The sequence below is a fragment of the Euleptes europaea genome, chromosome 14 (assembly GCF_029931775.1).
Source record: "Euleptes europaea isolate rEulEur1 chromosome 14, rEulEur1.hap1, whole genome shotgun sequence".
NCBI classification, from domain to species: Eukaryota; Metazoa; Chordata; class Lepidosauria; order Squamata; family Sphaerodactylidae; genus Euleptes; species Euleptes europaea.
Genome location: NC_079325.1, coordinates 29,466,162 through 29,491,554, shown reverse-complemented (window position 1 = coordinate 29,491,554; position 25,393 = coordinate 29,466,162). Strand labels below are relative to the sequence as shown.

General features: G+C 44.3%; 1 protein-coding gene across 1 annotated transcript; it reads left to right on the top strand.

Moving 5' to 3' along the window:
• Nucleotides 1-22: 22 nt before the first annotated feature.
• LOC130486781 (N-acetylglucosamine-6-sulfatase-like) lies at nt 23-23,901 on the top strand. The gene is made up of 14 exons (XM_056860078.1): nt 23-29; nt 1,788-1,981; nt 6,324-6,383; nt 8,442-8,645; nt 9,123-9,188; nt 10,509-10,607; nt 10,745-10,909; nt 12,254-12,336; nt 14,742-14,860; nt 15,935-16,038; nt 17,047-17,148; nt 18,229-18,339; nt 20,615-20,722; nt 23,748-23,901. Exons 1-14 carry the CDS (start codon nt 23-25, stop codon nt 23,889-23,891), a joined length of 1,566 nt encoding a protein of 521 aa, XP_056716056.1. The 3' UTR covers nt 23,892-23,901.
• The last annotated feature ends 1,492 nt before the right edge of the window (nt 23,902-25,393 follow it).

Genomic DNA, 25,393 nt, shown 5'->3' with positions numbered 1-25,393 from the left:
TACCTTGTGCTACCTTACCAGGATGTTGCGTAGATTACTAAAATAATGCCCATGAATTATTTTGAACACTTGACATGTGCTGTGGAAATGCAGTGCTTATGCTGTCGCTGAAATCCTGTCTACACATTTATTGAAGGTACTGGCAGATCTAGACACAACGGGGGTGGGGGGACCCTGTACTTCAACAGATTAGAAAACAAGTACCTAAATGAAGAGCAGATATTCTACTACTGAGTCACCACCTCTTCCCTTGGAGCAAAAACAGAGACAAGTTGTAAAAGGGCTCTGCAAAGAGTTAAGAACATCATTAACTAAACCCAAACTGGGACCTGGGAAAATCAAGTTCAAACCCACGGCCAGGCAGCAAAACTCACTGGGTGATCTTGCGCCAGCCGCTCTGTTCCCAAGTTACCTACCTGACAGAGTTATTACGAGAAATAAAATGTATTAACTTCATTTATACCTCACTTTTCTCCCCATTGGAGACCCAAACTGGCTTGCAACATTTTCCTCTTCTCCATTTTAGCCTCATACAAACCCTGCGAAGTAGGCTAAGCTGAACGTGCTGACTTGGCCCAAGTTCACCCAACCAGCTTTCACGGAGGAGCGGGGATTCGAACTCGGGCCTCCCAGATCCTAGTCTGACCCTCTCACCACTACATCACGTGCACCGCCCCGAGCTCAGAGGCAGGCAAAATACAGCCAGATTTGGCGGAGGGAGGGAGGTGAAACACCCCATTACCAGCAATGCAACTAATGCTGCAATTCGACGCTCGAGGATCCTGGACTTAAGCCTCACTGGGCTCAATAGCATTTCGTGGCAAACAAACGCGCCAAGGACCACGCAGCCACTGCTAGAATCGCTTGCACACTTACTTCGGTAGTAGAAAAGAGCAAGAGTCCAGTAGCACCTTAAAGACTAACAAAAATGTTTTCTGGCAGGGTATGAGCTTTCGTGAGACTATTTTTGTTAGTCTTTAAGGTGCTACTGGACTCTTGCTCTTTTCTACTACTGCAGACAAAGCTGTGGCTCATGTGGCTCACGAAAGCTCATACCCTGCCAGAAAACATTTTTGTTAGTCTTTAAGGCGCTACTGGACTCTTGCTCTTTTCTACTACTGCAGACAGAGCTGTGGCTCACGAAAGCTCATACCCTGCCAGAAAACATTTTTGTTAGTCTTGAAGGTGCTACTGGACTCTTGCCCTTTTCTACTACTGCAGAAGTGAGCTGTGGCTCACGAAAGCTCATACCCTGCCAGAAAATATTTTTGTTAGTCTTGAAGGTGCTACTGGACTCTTGCCCTTTTCTACTACTGCAGACAGACTAACACGGCGACCCACTGTGGAATTACACTTACTTCGATTACCGAGCAAAAAGTCATTCATTCACTCCCAATGGAAAAGTTGCACCCGCCACCCAATCCACCCCCCACCCCCCCGGCTTTGAAAACTCACCCGGCCAGCCTGATCAGAACGTAACAGCCGCTTCCTGGCCACGCCCCTTATGCAAATAAGCCCCTCCCAGGGGCGGTCCTTACGCGCCCAGAGTCCCTCCCACCTATTAGTGCAAGTGACCCTCTCTCTGCGCGCTTGGAAAAGACCGCGCGAGCAGCCCAGCTGGTGTCGTTGGCTGGTGGTGCAATTGGAGGCTCTTCTGGGTCAGCCAGCCTTGTGGGTGGGGGACACACACACACGAGAGAGGCAGGTGGAGTTTGCACGCATCATATGACCAGTAGAAAGTTGCACTTCCTGAAACTCTGCTCTGCAGGCGTGAGCCTGGCTGCTAGGAGTAGCCTTTGCTCTGCGGGGCGAGGACTTGCCCGTCTTTGCCATGGGGGGCTCCTTAAACGACGGGACCCTGTTCTGTCTCTTAACCACCTGGCTGTTGGCCGTGGGGGCAGAGGCAAGAGGTGGAAAGAGGGAGAGGCAGAACATACTACTAATCTTGACAGATGACCAAGATCTAGTGCTCGGGGGCATGGTAAGTAACTCAGGTCCGTTCGCTGCGGGGACCCCCCCCCCTTGCAACGTGGTTATTTAAAGTCCTGCAGGCTTAACCCGAAGGGGCGAGACAAAAGGGTGTGTTTTCGGAACTTGCTATGTGACCAGGGCTTGGGGGTGGAATTCAAAACAGTATCTGAGCATACCTGTAGTAGAAAAGGGCAAGAGTCCAGTAGCACCTTAAAGACTAACAAAAATATTTTCTGGTAGGGTATGAGCTTTCCAGCATACCTGGAGGCCGTTTTCCTTACCACTTAAAGATTCAGGAGGTGCTGCTGCTAAGCAAGTATAAGCCATGTTTTTTTAGAGTCTGCACAGACATGATTGTATGCAAGTACTTGCCCCATGTTGCAAGCAGGGAGATCTGGTTAGTGTTATGTTACAAAAGAGTGAATAAGTGGGAAATCTGAGGACTAATAAATCCTTGGAAGAGCAACCAGCTATTAAAGAGCTTGACTGCGCTTCCACAAGCTTCCCTCCTAGTAGATCCCATTTACTTCAGCGAAATGGTATAGTCCCACCCCATGAGTGTTTGTGTCAAATCTGTTCCTATGTATGTTTATTTGAAATCTGGTCAATTTCCTTTGGCTCTGTTAAATGACAGCATAGCCCAGTCAACCCTTAAATAAAACTGTGTTAAATAAAGACTCCTGTTTATTTACCTTGGAAAGTTAAGGGTGTTTTTTTGTTTTTGCTACTAAATGTTGTTAGTTTGCTGGAGGTGAAAGAAGAACATTGCTAACCCAGAGGATAGTGTACATAACTTCCTCATTCTCATAAGGCATAATTGGTGGTTTAAAAAGCAGAGAATCGTGGGACACTGGAAGCAATGGTACAGTGCAAATCTCAACCCAAGCAACCAGAAAGGATTGTTAATTCTCAATCCAGGGCATACTAGGTGGTGTCTTACTAGCATGTTGTCCCCCCACCCCAGCTAATGGAACTTCAGGGGAGACCAGCCAGAAGCAGGTGCTGTGGCCCAGGCCTTTTAAATTTTCCTGGTCAGGCTAACTCTTTAGGCAAGGTGGTTTAGTTTGCTTTTCCTTCCCTGACTGACATCCAACATTCGCATGGTGTGAGGCCAAGTAAAATGTGACTCCTACCCTACTATAATATGTTCTGCTGAATACTTTATAAAATGGTGCTATAAGAGAGTAAAATGTAAACCCCAGAAAAAAGGTAAAGGTAGTCCCCTGTGCAAGCTCCGGGTCATTCCTGACCCATGGGGTGACGTCACATCCTGACATTTACTAGGCAGACTATGTTTACGGGGTAGTTTGCCATTGCCTTCCCCAGTCATCTACACTTTACCCCCAGCAAGCTGGGTCCTTATTTTCAGACCTCGGAAGGATGGAAGGCTGAGTCAACCTTGAGCCGGCTACCTGAAACTGACTCCGGTCAGGATTGAACTCAGGTCGTGAGCAGAGCTTTTGACTGCAGCTTACCGCTCTGCGCCTCGGGGGTCCCCCCCTAATATTGGGCCACTGTTTACAACAATGGAACTCAAAATGACTGCTGCTCTAGGTTTCAGTTATCTGCTGGGAACTCCCAGAACTGCTTCCTTCCATGTGTAGTAAGTTTCAGTTCCACTACGTATCCAGCATTTTAAAGAAGTTACTCAGCTCTTGGTGCATCTGTTTTTGACAGGAGGGACTTGGTCCTATAAAAGCTGTAGAAACATAATTAAGCTAGATGTTAATCTCGCCTTTGGACTTCCAAAGCTGGAGAATAAATAATATGTACATTTCTCGAGCCTTTGTCTGAGGGATTTTTGAACTTTAATTTATGCAACATGATTTAAGACGACACGAAACAAGACTACAAAAATATAGGGAAATAATTGGGGGGGGGGCTGGTGCTTGATAAATAATAGTGTTTCAAAAGGAAATGCAGTAAGCTATATAATAAGCATGGAAGATGTAAGTTGTTAAAAACATATTTTTGTTGTTACACAGGACTAGATAAAATACTTCCACCGTTTCAGTGCAAGGAGGAAAAAAAAGGCTCTGTGTTGTGTTACTACTAACTTCCTAAACAGATTCCTCCCTGGTAAACAAAGTAATAATTCTGGCTAGCAGTAGATGGCCAGGGCCAGATGGTACTAGAGTGTTACCTTAGCAACATCTCAATGTAAGGTCGGATGGATTCAACACAGAACTCTCCTACTGTGCTACTTGTACCAGGGGAAGATTAATTGTTTTGGGCACAAGCAATCCTCCCTTTTGCTGCTTTGAAGCCTTTTCTTATGGGTAAGATATTAGAGAGCTAAACCCTCTTCTTCCGCAGCAATAGATAGCCAAGGACACCAAGTGAGGCAGACTAATCTCTTGGCACACCAGTTCTCGGCTGTCCTCTAAGAACAATCTGTCTAGTTTTCCATTGTTTTATCTGGAATGAGGAAGTGCTCTGGGGTCTTGGTGATACATAACTTCATTCTGGATCATGGGACTGCGGTGGGTGATTGAGGTGGTGGTAATTGTTGCAGTGCCCCAGGCTTGTAAACCACTTGAGGAAGATTGCCCACCAAAGAGTCCTGTGGCCCTTGAATGGCTATCTTGGTAGTTGTCTTATTTGCAAAAGCTTCTAGTGCTCCATCCTGACTTAAACAAAGACTAACAGCTACTTTAACTGCTCTTCATTTTTTTTATGGTATACGTCCATCTCTCACTTGTCACCTTAAAAAAGGTAAATTGGAAATAGGATTGATTAATTATGGGTTTTGACCCATCTGATAAAGAACCATGAGTTCAGGCTATGATTGTGCCACAGTTGGCTAACGTTTCAGTAGGGCAGGGGTGGGGACCGTCAGGCCCGGGGGCCGTTTAAGGCCTGCGAAATCATTTGGTCTGGCCCTTCGTGGGTCCTGATTATCTCTAGCTCAGAAGAATCTAAGACTGGTGATCCACCCCCTCCCATGGACAGGAATAGCCTCTATTCAAGGCGGACGTGAGTTTGTTTTACCGAGAAAAGGAACCCTTTTCCCCCCCTTGCAGAAGAGTCCTTAGCTATGGAGCTGCTAGGACCACCCAAGAAACTGTGTTAACCCTTTCCCACCCAGGCCATGGAGAAACGTATTCCCTCTGTACTACAAGAAGGCTGGGAGCAGAAGTGGCAACAATAAAGGGGTTAAAGGGGGCAGGGCCAGAATGCACAGGGGGGCGCAGTTCTTAGCCAGTGTGTCCTCATTTCATCCCTGCAGGCGGAGGTAGCAGGAGCTGGCTGTAGAATCCAGCCCCGACCATGCGGAGCAGGAGCAACTCCGGTGTGCGACTGGATGGCTATGCCCGGCTGGTGCAACAGACCATCCTGTGCCACCAGGTGGGCAAGTGCGCCATTGGTTGGATGACTGCCTGCTTGCCTGCACGTGCAGGGGGAGGTCATCTGGCTAATTTTTAAATTGATAATTTTGTATGGCCCGCGAATGATGTTATAAATATCAAAATGGCCCTTGGCGAAAAAAAGGTTCCCCACCCCTGCAGTAGGGATTAGGGGAGAAAATTATTTCAGTTTAGGATAACCAAATGTTTCCTATTCTCTCCCCCCTGTTTATATTTTTGTCAAAAGCTTCCGTTTGTGTACTCCTGTAGTTTCATTTTTCCTTGTGTGCGCATGTTGTACATTTTAGATGCACAAATTATAATGTATTTGCATATAAAATGTATGTTATTTATATATATAATGCATGTATATTTTAATTAATGCATAAATGCTGAAAAATGCATACTCTATGAGGAAAATTTGGTTCAAGGAAACAAAATTATGCAAAAATAAAGAGCCTCCGGTTCAGTATGCACAGCAGAGGAACCAAATCAAAACTGCTTTTTTTCCAGGTTGAAAGAGCAGGAATGAGAAACTTAATTATTCCTGTTTTCAGCAAGATTCAAAGTCTTGCTCCCAGGGTTACATGCGGGGGTGGGGGAAGAACCCTTGATGTATTTGAATAACCTCTTCTGGATTGCTTTTGAAAGTACTGTATAGTGACCAGACAGAGATTCCTGTTCCTAAGGAATAAACCTGTGGCTTGAAATACCAGGTGGGAATAGAGAGATCCCCCCCATGCCATCATTTATCTGTGGCGACTGGAAGTGACTCTCATAATGAAGTATGTGCAGATGGGATGCATATTGGATGTATAGGTTAGATGTATCATCCTGTTGATTGCATTGTAATCCCCCTTGAGTCTCAGTAACAAGTTTATTAATAATGTAAAATAAAAGTTAATAACGTAGAATAAAAATAAACATTTTTTACGGGCACATAAGTTCTCATAGGCTCATCTTCAAGGCTCAGGCTAAGACTGGACTGTTTGTTTTGATTCCCAGACTCCCATGAAGAAGACGCAAGTGTTGATTGGCCAGTCAGGAGCCTCCTTCACCAATGCTGTGAGTATCCCACTAATGTCACTTAGTATTGCTCTTTGCAGTTGAAATTTAAATATCCGCACGTTCTGAGTGAAGCCAGTTTCCTGTGTCCATGATGCTAAGCAAGATCTAAGCAGTAATATGGGTTTTCCTAGAAAACATGAATAGTAATTTTTCCAGTGCCCTAAACAGAGTGTGATCTAATTTAGCATATTTTGACTTATTTTTAGCAGTAAACAAAATTTCTAAGAATACCTCCCAGTAGCAACAATACTTAAACTGTAATATTTGTTTACGAAAACAATAAATCCACTGTTGCTTAAATATGATGTGCAAACAAATTCAAAGCTTTATGTGGAAATCACTTTTAAGGAACGGCGGGTTAAAAAAAAATTAAAGGCAGTTCAGCATATACTTCCCTTAAATTGTTCCTCCCCCCAAGTCACTGAAAACTGTTAACACACTAATTTCAGCACACCCAAAGAACTGTGCATGATATGCTGTGGATATTGCTGTACATCTCACTAATTCAACAGAATTTGGCATCCATGGAGGTCCCGGGGGCACCTCAGGTTCACTGTCACTCTCCATAACATCGCTTGCCTTATTTGTTAGTTCTATATCAGACTGTTAATCATCTTACACCAAGGGAGAGGACATACTTGATCTGCCCAGCCAATTGGGTGAATTCATAACTTGGTTTTTAAAAAATTTGGATTGTGATTAGGTACTTGTGGTTCCGTTTCTCTCTCCCTGCCCTAGTTTACGAACATGTACCCCCACTCAATTCCTAGAGGTAATATCTCAAAACACTTTAATTATAGCTTGGAAACTACCAGGGGTGCCAAATATTGCATCAATTCATGGTTGTTAATTTTATGAAATAATGAATGTTTAGAAATGAAAGAAATTTGCACAAAAACTGGGAAACTCTCTTTAGGGGGGACAGGACCCTCACTGTCTCAGACAGAATAAGGAGCTAGGCTTCTTTGGCAGCCAGTGCTAAAGTATCTGGGACGACTGCAAAAGATGTCTCTGGGTCCCTTTTGTAAAAGTCACTTGAGGCTAGTGGCTGTCTTGACTCACTAAAGTAGTAGCTTACATGTTGCAGTCCTGCACCTACTATCATTCAACTTCATTGCATGCGCTCAGGTTTTTTTCTTTCCTTATTAATATATTTTACACTGCTTTTTCCGTATATGTATACACAGATGTTCGCATCATGAAGACCCTCCATTTAGGAGGTATAGTTGTTGTCAATGAAAACAAAAAAAGAAAAGAAACCCTGCATTGAGTCACACTGAAATGACAGTCTAGCATTTGGGGTCAAAACTGACTTAAATGGTGCTTCAAATCCACAAATGTCACTAGGCAAATTGGAAAGAATATTAACTGACCTTTCTGAGGATCGAAAACATTTGGCTGAGCACAAGACTGGCTGAGAATGAAAGGTTTTGGCCAGCTTCCGAAAATATAAAAGGTTTAATGCCAGAAGGTAGCGGGCATTCCACACTCTTGTTGCCACCACCAGAAAGGCCCTGTCATATGTGGCTACCTGCCAACCATATGTGGCTACCTGTCATATGTGGCTACCTGCCCCACTAGTTTCTACCCTGGCAGCCACCTGTTGGTAGTGATGCACAAGTAAGGGCACTGCTATATGATTTGTGTATCTGGGTAGGCTCATGTTGGGGTCCTTTAGGTAACCCGACTTTAAAGTGATTGAGACTTTATAAGGTCAAAAGCAACACTTTTAATTGTGCCTTGAAATGAACTGGGACACAATGCAGTTTACTCAAGAGCAAAGTTCTAATATTATAAGGGGGAAATGCCTCCGTTTCCACTCTCCCTGTGCATTCATAATTTCATGAACTGCTAGATTGCAGTTCTTCAGCTTAGCAAAACAAGATGAGGACACAAACACTTGTAGAAGAGGTGTTCCAAACCCCACTAGTTTCTACCCTGGCAACCGTTTTATGTCCAGGATGATGCTTTGAACAGCCCTCATGGAGGGAACGGATGTCACATTGGACGGTGGAGAAGGAACGGATAAGCATGGACTAAAATGTCTGCCTTCAGTTTGCAGTCACCCCGCTGTGCTGTCCCAGCCGCAGCAGCATCTTGACCGGCTGCTATCCTCACAACCACCTGGTGAGAAACAATTCCTTGGATGGCAACTGTAGCAGTCAGGCCTGGCAGACGTTTCAGGAGCCGTTTACCTTTCCGGTGTATCTGCAGAAGCAAGGCTACCAAACTTTCTACGCTGGCAAATATCTCAATCAGGTAAAGAGGCTGTCCTCTGCTAGTAAATGCTGATAATATGCCCCCAGAGGGCTTAAATCACATCTTTCCCACTGTGCAATTCTGAGCGTAGCCATGCATCTACAGAGCCAGCGTGGTATAGTGGTTAAGAGTAGCGGACTCTGATCTGGAGAACCGGGTTTGTTTCCCCATTCCTCCACATGAAGCCTGCTGAGTGACCTTGGGCTAGTCACAGTTTTCTCCGAACTCTCTCAGCCCCACCTACCTCACAAGGTGTTTGTTGTGAGGAAAGGAAGGGAAGGTGATTGTAAGCTGCTTTGAGACTCCTTAAAGGTAGAGAATAGCGGGGTATGAAAACCAACTCCCCCCCTCCTTCTCCTCTTCCTCCTCCTCCTTCTATTGACAAAATAAATAAATATTTAGTAGCATATTACTCAGCACACCTTGCTTTTAAAATCATATTCCTTGCTTCTAACTGGAAATTCCTCTCTTTTGTAGTATGGTGACCCCAAAGTAGGAGGTGTTCAGCATATCCCTATGGGCTGGACCTACTGGCTGGGTCTGGTGAGTTTTTATATTATTCATCTCCCCTAAGTTTGCAACTGAGAGGGTGGTGCATTCGATAAGCTGCTCAATGTGGAAGACCCAGGTTTATGTTTCCATTCAACTGAGAAGCTTGTTAAGCTGATAAATAACAATCACATTGAGACTTTGTGACAAATCTCTCTTTGCTCTAAGATGGGTGCAAACACACACTGCTCCAATACTGTCTTCCTTCCTTGCACTTGGAATGGATTTGAAGGCATCCTGATTTGGGAAGCCTTCAATCAAACTTCCACAAGCCATTAAGTCCAAAAGTAGGTGCCGAAACAAATAAAAGGTTTGCTTCCTGGTCTTCCTTCCCAGTTTAGAATCTTGGTTTGGGGGAAGGAAACAACCTCCAGTTTGCCCCAGTGGCTGTTTTCAGATGTTGCAATGAACTGGAGTTTGATTTAAGGCTTCTTTAATCAGAAAGCATTCAGTTGCACACGTGGGGAGGGAGGGCACAAGAACCAGTGTTGTCGTGCCCATCATAGATAAGCAGAGGGTTGCTGTGACATCTGAATAAAGCCAACAAGTTGCTTAATCGTTCCCGCAAGGGTATTGGGAGTAGCGAAAATACAACAAGACTGTTGTGCAGTATTAGAAACTTGGAATATGGTGAGGGGAATGGAATGAAACATAGTTTTTATAGGCCCATGGTTGGGGCTTGGTTGGCTTAACTCAAAAGAAACCATTGGTTCTTGTAGGTTATCCGGGCTGTGTGACCGTGGTCTTGGTATTTTCTTTCCTGACGTTTCGCCCGCAGCTGTGGCAGGCATCTTCAGAGGAGTAACACTGAAGGACAGTGTCTCTCAGTGTCAAGTGTGTAGGAAGAGTAATATATAGTCAGAAGGGGGTTAGGTTTGAGCTGAGTCATTGTCCTGCAAAGTATTAAAGCGGATTAGCCTTGGATTCCACATGTTAACAGATCACTTCAGGATACAATGGTTCCACATTAACATACCAGACCCTCATTAGCACATTATCTTGATACTTACAGGACAATGATTTGCACATTACCTTTAATACTTTGCAGGACAATGACTCAGCTCAAACCCAACCCCCTCTGACTATATATTACTCTTCCTACACACTTGACACTGAGAGACACTATCCTTCAGTGTTACTCCTCTGAAAATGCCTGCCACAGCTGCGGGCGAAACGTCAGGAAAGAAAATACCAAGACCACGGTTACACAGCCCGGATAACCTACAAGAACCAATGAACTCTGACCGTGAAAGCCTTCGACAATATTTCAAAAGAAACCCTTTCACTCATAACTTTTGTGCATATGCCCAACAGGTGGGGAATTCCAAGTATTATAACTACACTCTTTCAGCCAATGGCCACGAGGAGAAGCACGGAGAACACTATGAAGAAGACTACCTCACCGACCTCCTTGTGAGTCTCTCTCCATATCTCCCTCCTTCCTGTTTCCCCTTCATGTTATAGCCCTTAGAGGCCTGGATCGTTCATGATCCTCTCCCACTATCATCCTCTCTTTCTGTTTGTCCATCCCCATCATTTCCCTGCCACAGACAAACCGGAGCATGGAATTCCTGTGCAAACTCTCTCGGCCTCCCTTTCTCATGGTGTTAGCCCCACCTGCCTCACACTCCCCCTGGACTGCAGCCCCCCACTACAAGTCGGCCTACAGCACCCTCAAAGCACCACGTACTGGAAGCTTCAATGTCCATGGGAAGGTGAGTGGCAAAGCATCCGAACTGGGCAGAGGGTTTATATGGCTGGTCATCAAGGCACTGTTGAGGAAGGCTACCAAGGGCATGAGAGCCAGTGTGGTGTAGTGGTTAAGAGTGGTGATTTGGAGCAGTGGAGTCTGATCTGGAGAACCGGGTTTGATTCCCCACTCCTCCACATGAGTGGCGGAGGCTAATCTGGTGAACTGGATTGGTTTCCCCACTCCTATACCCGAAGCCAGCTGGGTGACCTTGGGCTAGACAAACTTTCTCAGCCCCACCTACCTCATAGGGTGTCTGTTGTGGGGAGGGGAAGGGAAGGTGATTGAAAGCCGGTTTGATTCTTCCTTAAGTGGTAGAGAAAGCCGGCATATAAAAACCAACTCTTCTTCTTCATGTGGCATCCGCACTAGCCTTGCCAGCTCGGGGTTGGGAAGAACCTGGAGATTTTGGGGATGGAGCCTGAGGAGGGTGAAGTTTGGGAGGGGAGGGACTTCAATGGGGTATAATGCCATAGAGTCCACCTTCCAAAGCGGCCATTTTCTCCAGGTAAACTAATCTCTGTCACCTGGAGATCAGTTGTAATAGCAGGAGATCTCCAGCTACCGCCTGGAGGTTGGCAACCCTAATCCTCATTATGGCTCTGTATGACATGGCACAGGTTGCATCCATCCTACGACATCCATGCTGGCTCCCTGACTTTTCTGTGCCCTGTTCAAAGAGCTAGTTATAACTTGTAATTCAGTAAATGGCTTAAGCCCCCAATATCTCAAGAGGCTGCAAATGGAAATAAAATGAGCGGCAGTCTGTTAAAATCCAGCAAGGATACCATCAGATTCAGTCAGCAAGGCCGACACCCTGCCTGTGGCACCCAAGGTGCAATTGTGCAACTTCCTCTCAGTTCAGGCTCTTCCAAGTTCAAGCTTGAGCAACTTCTGGAACCAACTGTAAGACTTACTTGTTTGGATTGACTTTAGAGATCAGGATGAAGTTAGGAACATGCGGCGGGATTCTGTTCTGGTCTAAATTTGATTGTGTTCTGCTGTGGAGGTGAGGGGGTATGCTTCTGTTACAGGCTATACATTTTTTAAAAGTTACCATCATGTTATCTGTGTGCTATCTTGGCCATTCACTACATTGTACTGGGTCCCTTGAAGCTTTAGTAGGAGCTGACCACTTTGGAGTGGAAAACAGCAGCCTGAATGCACGTCAAGTCCTGCCATCAAGTCACAGCTGACTTATGGTGACCCCATAGGGTTTACAAGGCAAGAGACATGACACTTACCAACCAACTGAACAGATACCAACTCTGAACAAATCATCCCTAATCATTATCCTCTTGTTTGGCAGGACAAGCACTGGCTGGTGAGGCAAGCAAAGACTCCTATGTCAAACAAATCCATTGAGTTCCTGGACAATGTCTACAGGGAACGGTAAGAATGGGTTCAGAACATTTTGGGGGCTCTTTTTTGGAACACCGGGACTGCCTGACTAGGTGATTACCTAGGGTACCAGGCTCTAAGGGGTGCCCAATTAGACAGAAGCAAATTTATTTGATCCGTTTTATAATAGTCTCTAACCTAACTTGGCAACCTGAACAATTCCAGACAAAGTTTAAGCCTGTGTGCAACCACCCATTTGTGGCCAGAGGATGCTGGGTAAAGACTAAGTATTGGACTTGGACAAGAGAGGCCCAGGCTGAAAACCATGCTTGGCCTTAAAATTCGCTGGGAGACCTGGGGCCAGTTGCTTTTAGAATTATCTGGAGGCCAAAACGGGATACCCCTGCCATATATGCAGTCTCAAGCTTCTTGCAAGAAGGACAGGATACAATTAAAATACATTTTATAGTTTATATAGCACTTTGACCCTGAGATAGTTTTCTGTTGGTCGCATTTTGCTGATGGAGACACTGAGGTGGAGGAAAGGCTACAAAGGGAGTTCAATGGGCAGATACATAGCTGGGTTCAGGTCAAGTCCAATGTTCTCATTGTCTTCAAAAACTAAAGTAACAGAGTAACCCACATGGCTTGGATTTGGCTAGTTGGTTTCCCAGAACCAATACTGGACTAGATGGACAGTGGTCTGATCCAGCAAGGCAATGCTTGTCACTCTATCTAATTCTGCAATGCTGGCCCATGTGCAGATAGTAAATCTGTACAGTGGAGCCAAGATGAAGCGGGGGAAGATGGCTCCGCACATCTGGGGGAATGCCCAGGTATATGGAAAAATGTAACTTCCCTTCTCTTTAAATCTCAAATTGGGATAAAATAAACCTTTTCAGGGGCCTGCTATCTGCATGTGAATCTGGGATGCACTATAGGCTAAGGTTGCAAAAGGCAACCATAATCATGCCTGAAGGTTTGCAAAACTTAGGACACACTTTTGGGTTGTCTTAGCAATTTGGCTAAATCCTGAAGCTTTCAAGACTTGTTCTCAGAGTACGGCACCCTTTGCCAAGGCCCAGTGCTCTGCATAGAGCACTGTATTCTGTAGGCAAGCCCCATGGCACTTTTGGGTGTCATTTGGGGTTGCAGTAGCAAAACAGTCATTGAAGTCTAGCAACATCATCTTAAGAGCCTTTGGTTGCTATTTTTTTAATTTGCTTTTAAAGATATGGGGAAAAGAAAAGGGAAGATAACTCCAGAGGGAGAAATAAATGCTATTTATATTTTATTTACATTCTTAACTTTTACTAATATACTCTTACTACAAGACTATGTGCTAACCCTCATTTTATACTTAAATGCTTGATTTACTGTTGATTGCCTTCAATATATTACTTAACATATCAATGTTACTCAGAGAAAGAGGGATCGATAGACAATTAGAACAGGAAAATCAAATCCGTTTTCCAACTTACACTTATATCTATTTCATTGAATAATATTTATATTTAATTTTCAGTATACTCTCTCTTGTTTTTCTCTCTTAGTTCTGTCTTTCTTAATGCTGATACTACCATTGACAAAAAATTTCTGGGGGATTTTTCTCAGTAAACCCTGAGGCTTATCGCACCCAGTCCAGGAAACGTGTGGAAAACACCTTAGAAGCGTTTGTCCTGGATGCGATTCCCCCCCCACATACTCCTGCCCGTTCTAACGTCTCTGAAACGTCTGCTTTCAGAGCGCACCTCCAATAAAATAGCGCGTACACAAGAGAGAGGGGGGCGTGGAGGGAGCAACGTTGCTTGGGTTCCCCTCTACCTCCCCCCCTCGGCATTTTCGATCGTCGTTGCAACAGGACGATAGCCTCACGTTTTCCCCCTACGCTTCTAGTTCTCGCACGCACACAAACCACACACAGAACTCTCTAATCAGATTGCATTGTAACTGACTAGTGAAACTAATGGGGAGTGGGTGGGGGGGAAGGTGCCCTAGAAGCTGGGTGGTTGGGGAAAAAAGAGGGGTCTTGCAATCAATCGGGACCTAGAAGCAGAATAGGGAAAGTCCTTCTGCATAGAGATTGGGGTGTGTGTGCACTAGAAGTTATCATGGTTTAAATAAAGTGGGGGGGCTTGCAAGCGTACACTTTTATTTCTCAAATTACCAGAGGCTGCCAGAAATGCTCCCGAGGAAGCCTGCTCCACTGAGGAACCACTCTAACTGTTAGAAAATGCTTCCTCATGGATCATCTAAGTATCTTCTTGCATTTACCATGGGAGTGCAGAATAAACAGTATGGCCACACAGATGCTGAACATGTGTGAATGCCACATAAGCAGTGCTACAACTGTCTGGGTTGGGAAAAGAGGAATGGGTTGAGTATCCTGTTAATGTAATGCATGGGAGCCCTGTACTTGGGCAGATAGTTATGTGTGTGTGCATGTCTGCTTGCAGGTGGCAGACTCTGTTATCTGTAGATGACATGGTGGAGAAGGTGCTGGGCCAGTTGGAGTCTCTTGGCTTGATGAGTAACACATACGTGTTCTATACCTCCGACCACGGTTACCATGTTGGTGAGCTGCAAATTGCTGCTGTCTAGATATCCTTGGGCGGGGGAGGAGCTGTGGAAGAATGGTAGCGGTTGGGAATAGCTTTCACTCTTTTTCATTAGAGAGCCAGTACAACATGTGGGGAGTTTTCAGACCTATAGCCAGATGTCTTGCAGTTGTGGGAGGGGGATCCTTGACTTACAAGGTGAAGCAGCAGCAGCATCAAAATGGAAAGTTTGTGTGCGTGTGTAAAGTGCCGTCAAGTTGCAGGCGACTTATGGTGACCCCTTTTTGGGGTTTTCATGGCAAGAGACTAACAGAGGTGGTTTGCCAGTGCCTTCCTCTGCACAGCAACCCTGGTGTTCCTTGGTGGTCTCCCATCCAAATACTAACCAGGGATGACCCTGCTTAGCTTCTGAGATCTGACGAGATCAGGCTAGCCTGGGCCATCCAGATCAGGGCAAATGTAAAGTTTAAGTGCTTTTAAAACCAGGTAGTTTCTATGGAAAGTATTTCAGCATGTGTTTTAGTCTCCCGTTAAAACCTGTGGGATTTAAGAGCACATACCTCTGGCTAGATCATGCCCAAGTGGTTTAAATAAGTTATAACTCAAATGTATTAGGTACCTTTTAAGTAAACAAAATGTAATTCAATTAAGTGCCAGGCACTTGCCAATAAGTCCGGTGCCTTTCTGCTCATTGGGCCGAACTCTGTGAGGTGGGAGCAGGTTGCATTCTTACTGAATATTTAAGGGGAAGGCACTGTGATGTTTTCCTTTCACCTTTTTAAGGAAAGGGGCTTACTTGGGTGTGTGTTTAAATCAAAGCTGAAAATTAAGGAAAGTGTCCCAGAATATCATGGGGTGGGGGAAAGTCCCTAAATCCCCACCCATAATTGCAGCCTCACTTGTTGGGCAGAGCTGATTCTGGGTATCTGGGGTTAAGTAAGGAGCCAAAGGAAGTTGCTGGGTAGAAAATCCACATGTGAGAACCAGGAATACATATTCCAAAAACGAGTGCCCAAGTATCCTAACCATCTTTCCATTTATGTTACCTTTGGAGGTGAAAATCCATAACAAGGACTTCTTTGCCTTCACAGGTCAGTTTTCACTGCCCATCGACAAGCGGCAGCTTTATGAGTTTGACATCCGAGTGCCGTTGCTTGTGCGAGGCCCAGGCATCAAACCAAATCAGACCCGCCTGGTAGGCGCATTTCTTCTTTTTCACCTCCACCCATGTCCCACCCACCCCCCGTCACCTTGAACTGAATGTCTCCTTTTGAGGTGCCATAGCTTTTCATGCAGAAGGCCCCAGACTAGATCCTCATGACTCCCTGTTAAAATGATTTCCAGCAGCAGGGCTGGAGAACCCCTTTCACTGAAGCCAGTTGGAATAGGCAACAATGGGTGAAAAGGAAACAATGATCTGCCTCTATATAAGGCAGCTTCAAATGTCTATGAATGTCCAAATGTCTAATTGGCCTTGTTCAGTGATGCGTGCATGCTGAATAGGGTTGCCAGCTCCAGGTTGGGAAATACCTGGAGATCTTGGGGATGGAGCCTGAGAAAGGCAGGGTTTGGGGAAAGGAGGGGCTTCAGTGGGGTATAATGTCCACCTTCCAAAGTGGCCCTTTTCTCCAGGTGAACTGATCTCTGTCACCTGCAGATCTGTTGTAATAGTGGGAGATCGCCATCTACCACCTGGAAGTTGGTAACCCTTACTGCAGACATGATCTTAATCTCTGTGGCTGTGAATGTTTATGAGCAAAAGTAAGGCAGGTTTTGTAGTGATACACTTGAAGCTCATAGATGCTAAGCTTGATGCCAAAACTGAGAAGGGTATTCCCCACTTATGGAAAGCTAGTGAAAACTTGAGTTAGAATTCTTAGCCCTGACATGCTAGATTTCTGTGGGTGCTGTTGCCATGAGGGAAAGCCTTCCGTCTTGTCTTATCAAGAAGGATTTTGTATGTTGAGTTGAATGGTCAGAGGTTCTCAAACTGTGCTCCAAGGAGCACTTGGTGCTCTGTGAGGCATCTCCTAGTGCTCCGTGAAGAGATTGGGAAGAAAAATACTACTGTCATTCGGATTAGTATATAGGTGCTAGGTGAAGATTAGTGCTCTGTAATGAATTTCTTTCCTGAAAAGTGCTCCATGACTCAAAAAGTTTGGGAACCTCTGGTCTAGATCATTCTGTAATTCTTCTTTGCCAGGAGCCCATTCTCAATATCGACCTGGGTCCCACCTTCCTGGACATTGCAGGAATCAATGTATCTCAGACTCGTATGGATGGACAGTCCTTTCTGCCCCTGCTGGTAACAACTTCCCCATGACTCCATTCTAAAATGTACTGGGTAACAAACAAGAGAGGTGTTAGGAATTTTATAGACCTGTGGTTTTCAGTCGTTATCCTTTGTAAGGAACTCTTCCCACAATAATTCTGCATGTCTGTTTGGGCAGATGCTCTTTGGGAATAATGCTTAGTGGTTCAGAGGATAATGAGGCTGGATTACTTTAATTGGTTACAAAATGGTGTGTGAGGGGGAGGGATAGACTGTAAGATGTTAGAGACAGAATTTTGTATAGCAAAATCATGCCCATTAGTAAGGGAGGAGGTACTGATAACAGGGGAAATAAGAAGCTAGAATTCTATTTTAAAATATGATGTATACCACTGAGGCTGTTATGGTCAAAAGTGGAATATAAGTATAACAATTTTTTTCTGCTGTTGCACCACCTGCCATGGAATTCCTGTGTGTTGCAGAAGATACTGGGCAGTAATATAGATGGATGTTTGCTAGGTTTGCATGCTGCAAGACCTCTTGGTCATGCAACATGAACGAAGACTACACTATACAACACACTGTTTTGTAGCATGGGACAGTAGTGTTCAGTTCTTTCAGGGAAGCTTGTCTGCCTTACTGGATTTCCTGGAACAAAATTTGAAAGATGCAGCTCTCAAACAGGCAGTTCCTTGCTAGAGATCCCCCCCCCCTTATCACGACCAGTCATGCCAGGAAAAGTCAAGACAGTCATGCTAGGAAAAGTTGAGGGCAGCAGGAAAAGGGGAAGACCCAACAAGTGATGGATTGACTCTATAAAGGAAGCCACAGCCCTCAATTTGCAAGATCTGAGCAAGGCTGTCAAAGATAGGACATTTTGGAGGACTTTCATTCATAGGGTCGCCATGAGTCGGAAGCGACTTGACGGCACTTAACACAAACACACACACACATCACGACGAGTCCGCTTCTTAAGGGTACTTGAATTGGGCCAGAACTTCTACCATAGATTAAACTATAGAATGACAAGTTTGGGATGTTACGGTGGAAGGCAGCAGGAGGGGAATATTCTAGCTGGGATTTTTCTTCAAGCATATGTCTCTTTTGCTGTAGGTGAACAAGACACACAATAATAACTGGCGGTCTGATTTCCTGGTGGAGTACACTGGAGAGGGCAGTGGTGGAAGAGACCCCACGTGTCCTAATTTAGGACCAGGGGTATCGGTGAGTGTTTTTTCCTGTTAGTCACAGGGCTTCATTTACTCTTCCCTTGGGGGGAAAAATCAAGCTCCTGCAATGAGAAAAACTGGATTATTTATCTATACCCTACCTTTTCTCCAATTGGGACCCAGAGCAGCTTGCATTGTTCTCCTCTCCTCCATTTTATCCTCACAATAGCCCTGTGAGGTAGATTAGGCTGAGAGTGTGATTGGCCGAAGTAGGTATGCCAGCCTCCAGGTGGGACCTGTGAATCCCCCGGAATTACAGCTCATCCCCAAACTACAGAGACCAGTTCCCCTGGAGAAAATGGATGCTTTGGAGGCTGGACTCTGTGGCATTGTACCGCACTGAGGTCCCTCTCCTCCCCAGGCTCCATCCCCAAACCTGCAGGAGTTTCCCAACTTGCAGGAGTTTCCCAAACCTGGCCCAAGGTCCCCCAGCAAACTTTCATGGCAGTATGGGGATTTGAACCTGGGTCTTCCAGATTCTAGTGCAACATCACCACTGCTCCAAACTGGCTGGCTGTGCCATCAGCGTATATATTGTGCAGTTTGTTTTTGTTTAACTTGCATGTTTATTTGTGAAAGTTATCCTTTCTAATATCAAATAATTTTATTCTGAATATTAAATAGATCCATATAGTACATACAATGCCTCTAAAAAAGAAGCTGAGTAATAAAAACCATGCTCAAGTTCCAGATTGCAATACAGATTTATTCACACTATTTATGGCAAAGGGTCGTCATTTAACTTTTCACAATAATTCTTCTTTGCCAGGAGCCCATTATTGGCCTACTAAATGCTCTTCAAACCAATAAATGTTTTCAGTATATGTCTGTGTGGTATCTAGAGCTTTTTACAGGGGCATAAATCTCATTGCAACATAGTTCCCTGACCCCCAGCCATTCAGTCTCTTGAGGAAAAGTATTCTGCCTCTGATGGCTTGCAAAGAACTTCCAAGCTGCAGTAATCACATTTAATATTATCTCTGGTTCTGGTTTGGTAGTTCAACCACATAGTTCAAGAGAGCATGTTTGGGAGACCACAGTACTACACTGTTGTAACTACTGGAGATCTTCCTTGCTGCTATTCTGCAGAGTTGTTGAGCCCTTGGACAAGGCTGCCACAGATGCAAAAATGTAGCGTTGCCCTCACAACGGTAGCAGCAATTACTAGAATTTGTGTTGTATTTCTTTGTGATTTTAAGTGTTGTTAGATGTCATTGGGCACCCATCTTGCAGGTGTTCTCTTTCAATACTGGGTTCACTGAAAATGCAGATCGCTTTACGAATAAATATTTCCACACATCACTGTCCACTATAACCAAGAGCTCTATTCCGGGTGTTTACAAAGCTTTCAGAGTTTTTACATTCTTGTTCCAGTAGCTGGTTATATAGCATAGGGAGCTGCCCCTTAAAGCTACCCTGTGACAGGTTCTCAAAGGTGGTTCAACTTCTCAAAGTCAGCCCATTTCTCAATTTTGTTTTCTGTTGGCTTAGGTAGCCTCAGTTCAGAAGAAAAACTAGGCTTTGCTTATGAAAGGGATGGTTTCAGGTAGGAACCACCTATGCATCTGCAGCCATCCCTTTCAAGAATAAGGCCTAGTTTTTACTTCCGAACAAAACCTTTGTGTCCATAGAACATGCAAACCCTAGTATTTTCTTTTCCGGCACTCTGTCAGCAGGGGTTTTACCCCAGGACTCACGAGGTTTAATATTTGCCTATGCAAAGAGGAGTTTGTTTCCATTCCTTCCCATAATTTTCATACAAGCCAGCCTCCCAAACAGTTGACAGAAGGTCTGGGCTTCTTTTTTGTCAATGTCTTCTGCCCTTGTTATATTATACCAAGCAAATAAAAATGGATGCAGTTACCCCAGATTTATCTCCCACTCTGTGTTCCACACTCTCTTGTGCCAGTGCAATTAGAGTTTTTGTTTTGTGTTGAAAGATTACGGAAGGAAATCTCTCCTCCTTCCTATTACTTAATCCAGATCTCTTCCAAAAGTTTTCCAAAAGTTTTGAAAGGGGTTAGAGGGATGACATCCCAGAACTCTGGGTAGGGCAAAGCAAGTGATTTGGTTTTTTCCAAACAATTTTCCTCCAAACAATGATTAAGCTAAGTCCTGTGTTGTGAGAGAGGGTCCAGAGGGAGTCTTGACCTAGGGTCTCATGATGGCTTTCGGAAACCCTGGTTAATGAAGATATTTTAGGGTGTTTCAAGTTCTCGGCTAGATGCTTGTTTTGCATAAATTCTTTTGCTTTTTTTCTCCCCACCTAGCAATGCTTTCCTGACTGTGTGTGTGAGGATGCATTCAATAACACTTATGCCTGTGTACGCACGTTGAGCCACATCAACTTGCAGTATTGTGAGTTTGCGGATACCCAGGTGAGCTTGGCCATATTCTGTACCCCCCCTTCCTAAAGAAGATTTAATGAGCTAGGAATTCTGTACTTGGATGCACTGGGAACAGTAGCAGTCAGGCAGTCTTTCAAAGCTGTTCACCGTGAAGGAATCTGTTTTCCCATCTACCCAACCAATCACAAAGTAGTTTGTTAGCTTTCAAGTTTCCCCATCAGGCTGCATGTTCTGTACCAAAAAACTGAACTTGAGATGGCCAGAAGGAGAACATATTGTTTCTGATCATAATGGAAAGGCCAAGTTCATAGCAGTCTTAAAATGGAGGACAACTTAATACCGGTAACTCCGTTTGTGTAAAGTTTCATCAAGCCACAGCTGATTAACGACAACCCCCCATGGGGTTCTCAAGGCAAGAGACTTCGGGGCGGTTTGCCATTGTCTACCTCCACGTAGTGACCCTGGACTTCCTTGGTGTTCTCCCATGCAAGTACTAACCAGGGCTGGCCCTGCTTAGCTTCTGAGAGCTGATGAGATTGGGCTAGCCTGGGCCATCCAGGTCACAGCTGGTTAATTACTAGCTTTGAAAATATAATGGGTGGGTTTTTATTTTGCTTCTCTGCTCTGGTAACCTTTGGTGCAACTTAAAAAAACTGTGTTGCCTCCAGCACCATTTCATCTTAAGGTTGCAGAAAAGGAGGCCTTCAGCAGTGCTAACGTTCAGCTTCAAGTAGAATTAAAATGGAATTTTAACACAGCATGCAACACTTAATATATTACTACATTTCCCTGGCATTGCCCATTTCCAAGGGCAAGATGTTTACTTCTCCCTTCAGTTGTCCCTTTTAAATGTGATGCATCCCAGCTGCTTATTCCGGCCTTAATAGTTTAATTCCTCTGGTGCAAGTGAATTTCTGAACCAATTACTCTCTTTGAACAGAGAGGCTTTAATTACTGCTTTTCATTTCGGCTGCAATGTGTGTTTATGATCCCCCCCTTATTTTTTATTATTATAGTTTTGTAAATGTGAAATTATCATACTAAGGAAAAAAGTTAATGAACACTTACATGTACTGAAAAGGAAAAAAAGGAGCAATTAAATTCCCTCTCCAGAAGAAAGGACATGATTAAGGAGAACCCTTCACTAATGCCCAGAGTAAGCAGCAAGTTAATTAAGCATAAATAGTATCTGCTTTCTTTCTTTTTTGTTTACTTTCAAGGGACAGACCTTGGAAAGCCTCAGTAATGCTTCGTCAGCCTATGCTGCAATTGCATTTCAAGGGGGGGGGCAGGGAATTGCTACATGAAGTCTGAAAAAAGCCAAAAACACAAACACTAGAATATATTGACAATATTGATTCTTTTTTTTAAAAAATCCTAAGTGAACAGCTGGCATAAGATTAAATAGCTTGTGTGGAAGTACCCACACTCTGAGAGCCAGCATGGTGTAGTGGTTAAGAGCAGCAGACTCTAATCTGGAGAACTGGGTTCGATTCCCCACTCCCCCACATGACGCCTGCTTGCTGACCTTGGGCCAGTCACAGTTCACTCAGAACTCTCTCAGCCCACACGGAGGCAGGCAGTGGCAAACCACCTGTGAACATCTCTTGCCTTAAAAACCCTACGGGGTCGCCATAAGTCAGCTGTGACTTGACAGCATTTTCCACCACCACCCACGTTCTCCAACACTCTTTCACTTGTAAGACTCTACAAATAGCAGGTTTTGCTTTTTCATCCACTCATGAAACTATTTTTCTTTTTCATCCTCCACTTTCTTTTTTTGTACCAAACGTCCGGCCTGATCAAGAGTTCTGGGGAACCTGAAAGGTTTCTCAATACTTTCTTTAACATTTTAGTTGTTCCTAAGAAATGGCTTTATATGAGAAATGGCTTTTGAATTTTTTTCCTCTATGGAGCTCCATCGCTACTTACCTTTTTTGTATCTTCTCACATCAGTTTGTTTGCTAGAGATTTCCTGTTTTCTCTGAAGCATTCTGGGGAATATTCTTGGATTCCCAGTGTGCTGGACAAGCCCACTGATCCTTGTTTATCTTGTGTGAATCCAGAGTGTGTGTGTTCAGAAAGCACTTCTTTCCTGTAGCTCATTGAAATGAATATATGAAGCTTCAGTGAAGTCAGAGTATTGGTTCACCTAGCTTTGCTTACTTTGATTGGCAGTACCCAAAATCCTTTTTTACCTAGACAGCAGAAATTCAGCCTGGGTCTTGCAGTGTGCAAAACATGTGCTGTGTCATGAAGTCATAGCCTCCTTAATTGTTTATTTGTTTATTTGTTATGGCCAATGGCCAGCATACCTCCTTAATTGTAAAGATGGGGCCAAGTTCTGTTTGGGAAGATTGTCAGTATTTACTGATCACTGGGAAGCTTTGTTGGCATTTTGAAAGGATTCAAAATTGCTAGAATTCAATTAAAATCCATTGCCACAGAGAGAAGCTTAATTCAACCTCATGTAAGCATTGATCGCCAGAAAACACGATTTAGAAAGGCCATCTCATGCGATCATGTACTGGGCTTGGTTTTTCAGCCCATGAAAATGTATTTTGGTTAGTACATTGATGTAGGGGGGGAAAGAAGCCATGACCACATGAAGTTGCCTTATACCGAGTAAGACCACTGGACTATCAAGGTCAGTGATGCCTACTGTGACGGCAGTAGCAACCCTCTGGGGTCTTAGGTAAAGGTCTTCAATACCCACTACCTGATCCTTTTAACTGGAGATGCCAGGGACTGAACCTGGGACCTTCCACATGCCAAGCAGATGCGTACCCGCAGGGCCATGCTCCCACTCTAATGGAGTGAGGATAAATGAGTTCTACATCCCCTCTTTGACACTGAAGCTTTCCTATTTTGACCGAGACAAACAGGAATGTCCTTGATGAAACTAGTGCTTCCTTAGATGGGTATTTCCTTGAGCTTTGCTTGCTGTTCTGTTTTTAAGACCATCCTTCCTTCTCCAGCTGCATCCCTGAAGCTTGTGGTGAGGGTGTATCTTCTGGGTTTTTTGGGAATTCCTGACACATGTTCTCTTTTGCAGAATTTTGTAGAAGTTTATAATCTGACGTCAGACCCACATCAGCTCCTCAATATAGCCAAGACTGTGGACCCTTCACTGTTGGAGCAGATGAACCAAAGGCTGATCAAGTTCCAGGCTTGCTCCGGGGCTAGCTGCAACTCCTAGGGAACCTCAGTGATGCTCTCACTCAATGACTGTGCCAAAACATCCAGGAAGTCATCATGTTCTCTTGATTCTCAGCTTCCCCATTCTTAAACTGACCTTATGCTGGTTTTATGTTCTGGAGTTTTTGGGTGGCAAGCCCAGGTCAGCAAGCACTTTTGTTGATGGGACCTGGTATCAGGAGGATGGGGTGGTGAGCTGGATCTAATGTCACTTCCTGTTGCCGCTTCTTCTGCCACCAGACCCCAACTTTCTTTATTGTGTCTGGGATCAGCAGGCAAAATGGCTCAAACTCAACAGGCTAGATATGATCCAAGGGCTACCCCTTGCTGATCCATACCCTAAAGAGTAATTCACAGCCAGATAACTGAAGGATAGCCTACCCTCCTTGACATGGGGTGGGAATAGGTTCATTTTCTCATTTAACCAATATATCCTGTTCCTGATAATCTGATAACTATCACCACCATCACCATATTTTTTTCTCTTATCGTAAGCTTTGAGTGTCCTTTCTCGGTTTTTTGTTCCTGTCCCTCCTCTACCCTTAGAAATTTTGATTCAAATGCCGTGTAGCCAATGGTGGCTCTGGAAGCTGCTATTTGATCCCACCCATGACTGTCTGTGAGTGCTGTGAAAATAAATGGAATAAAGGACTTTTTATTAGGAATGAATCTCTTGCCTTAACATTTGCTGAACCAGCTTCTGCTCTGAACACAAGTAAACAAAAGCCAGGCATGCATGTCTTCTATTAAAAACTGGAGGAGAGCAAAAATTCTGCCTGAGATTTAAGAATATATAAGATAATCAGCATTTGAAGAACCTGCAGTCTTTTCATGGGGACAACAACACAGCTTACCACCTTCATTAATTCAACTAAATAAATAAGGGACCACTTCTTTGAGTGTTAATAAAGGCCTTTTGTTGGGTCATGGTACATTTACAATATACTTGGCTAGATTCGTGTTAAACATCAGACGGTTATACCTGAAAAGATGTCAACAAATTGTTTTTTTCCCTGGGTTCCCTATCACAACATTGAGGATTGCAACAACATAAAATAAAAAGTAATAAAATTATTATGCAACAAAATGCATAATGGCCTACACAGTACAGTAAGCAAAAAAATACACATCTCTGCCACCAAGGTGCTTGTAATATAAATGTCAACTGTGGAGGGAGGCAACAGATTAATGGGAGGAGCAGGGAAGGCAATAGTGAAATGCAATTCTGTAAACATAACTGATGTAAGAATTCCACTGCATCCCATCAAAAATGAAAATGCCAACAAAATCTCTATCCACCTTTGCTCTAACTACCTGACCACAAAAGGCCATGTCCAATAACATGGATATAAGCACCTGTGGAAGATGCTGGAGTACAGACTTTGGTGAGTGCTTCAAGTGGGAAAGTTCAAGTTGGGCATTATCTGCCCTGAGATAATTCAAACATGCCATATCAGGATTCTCTAAGCTGATTTGTTCGGCTTGGCATTGAGGATGCATTTG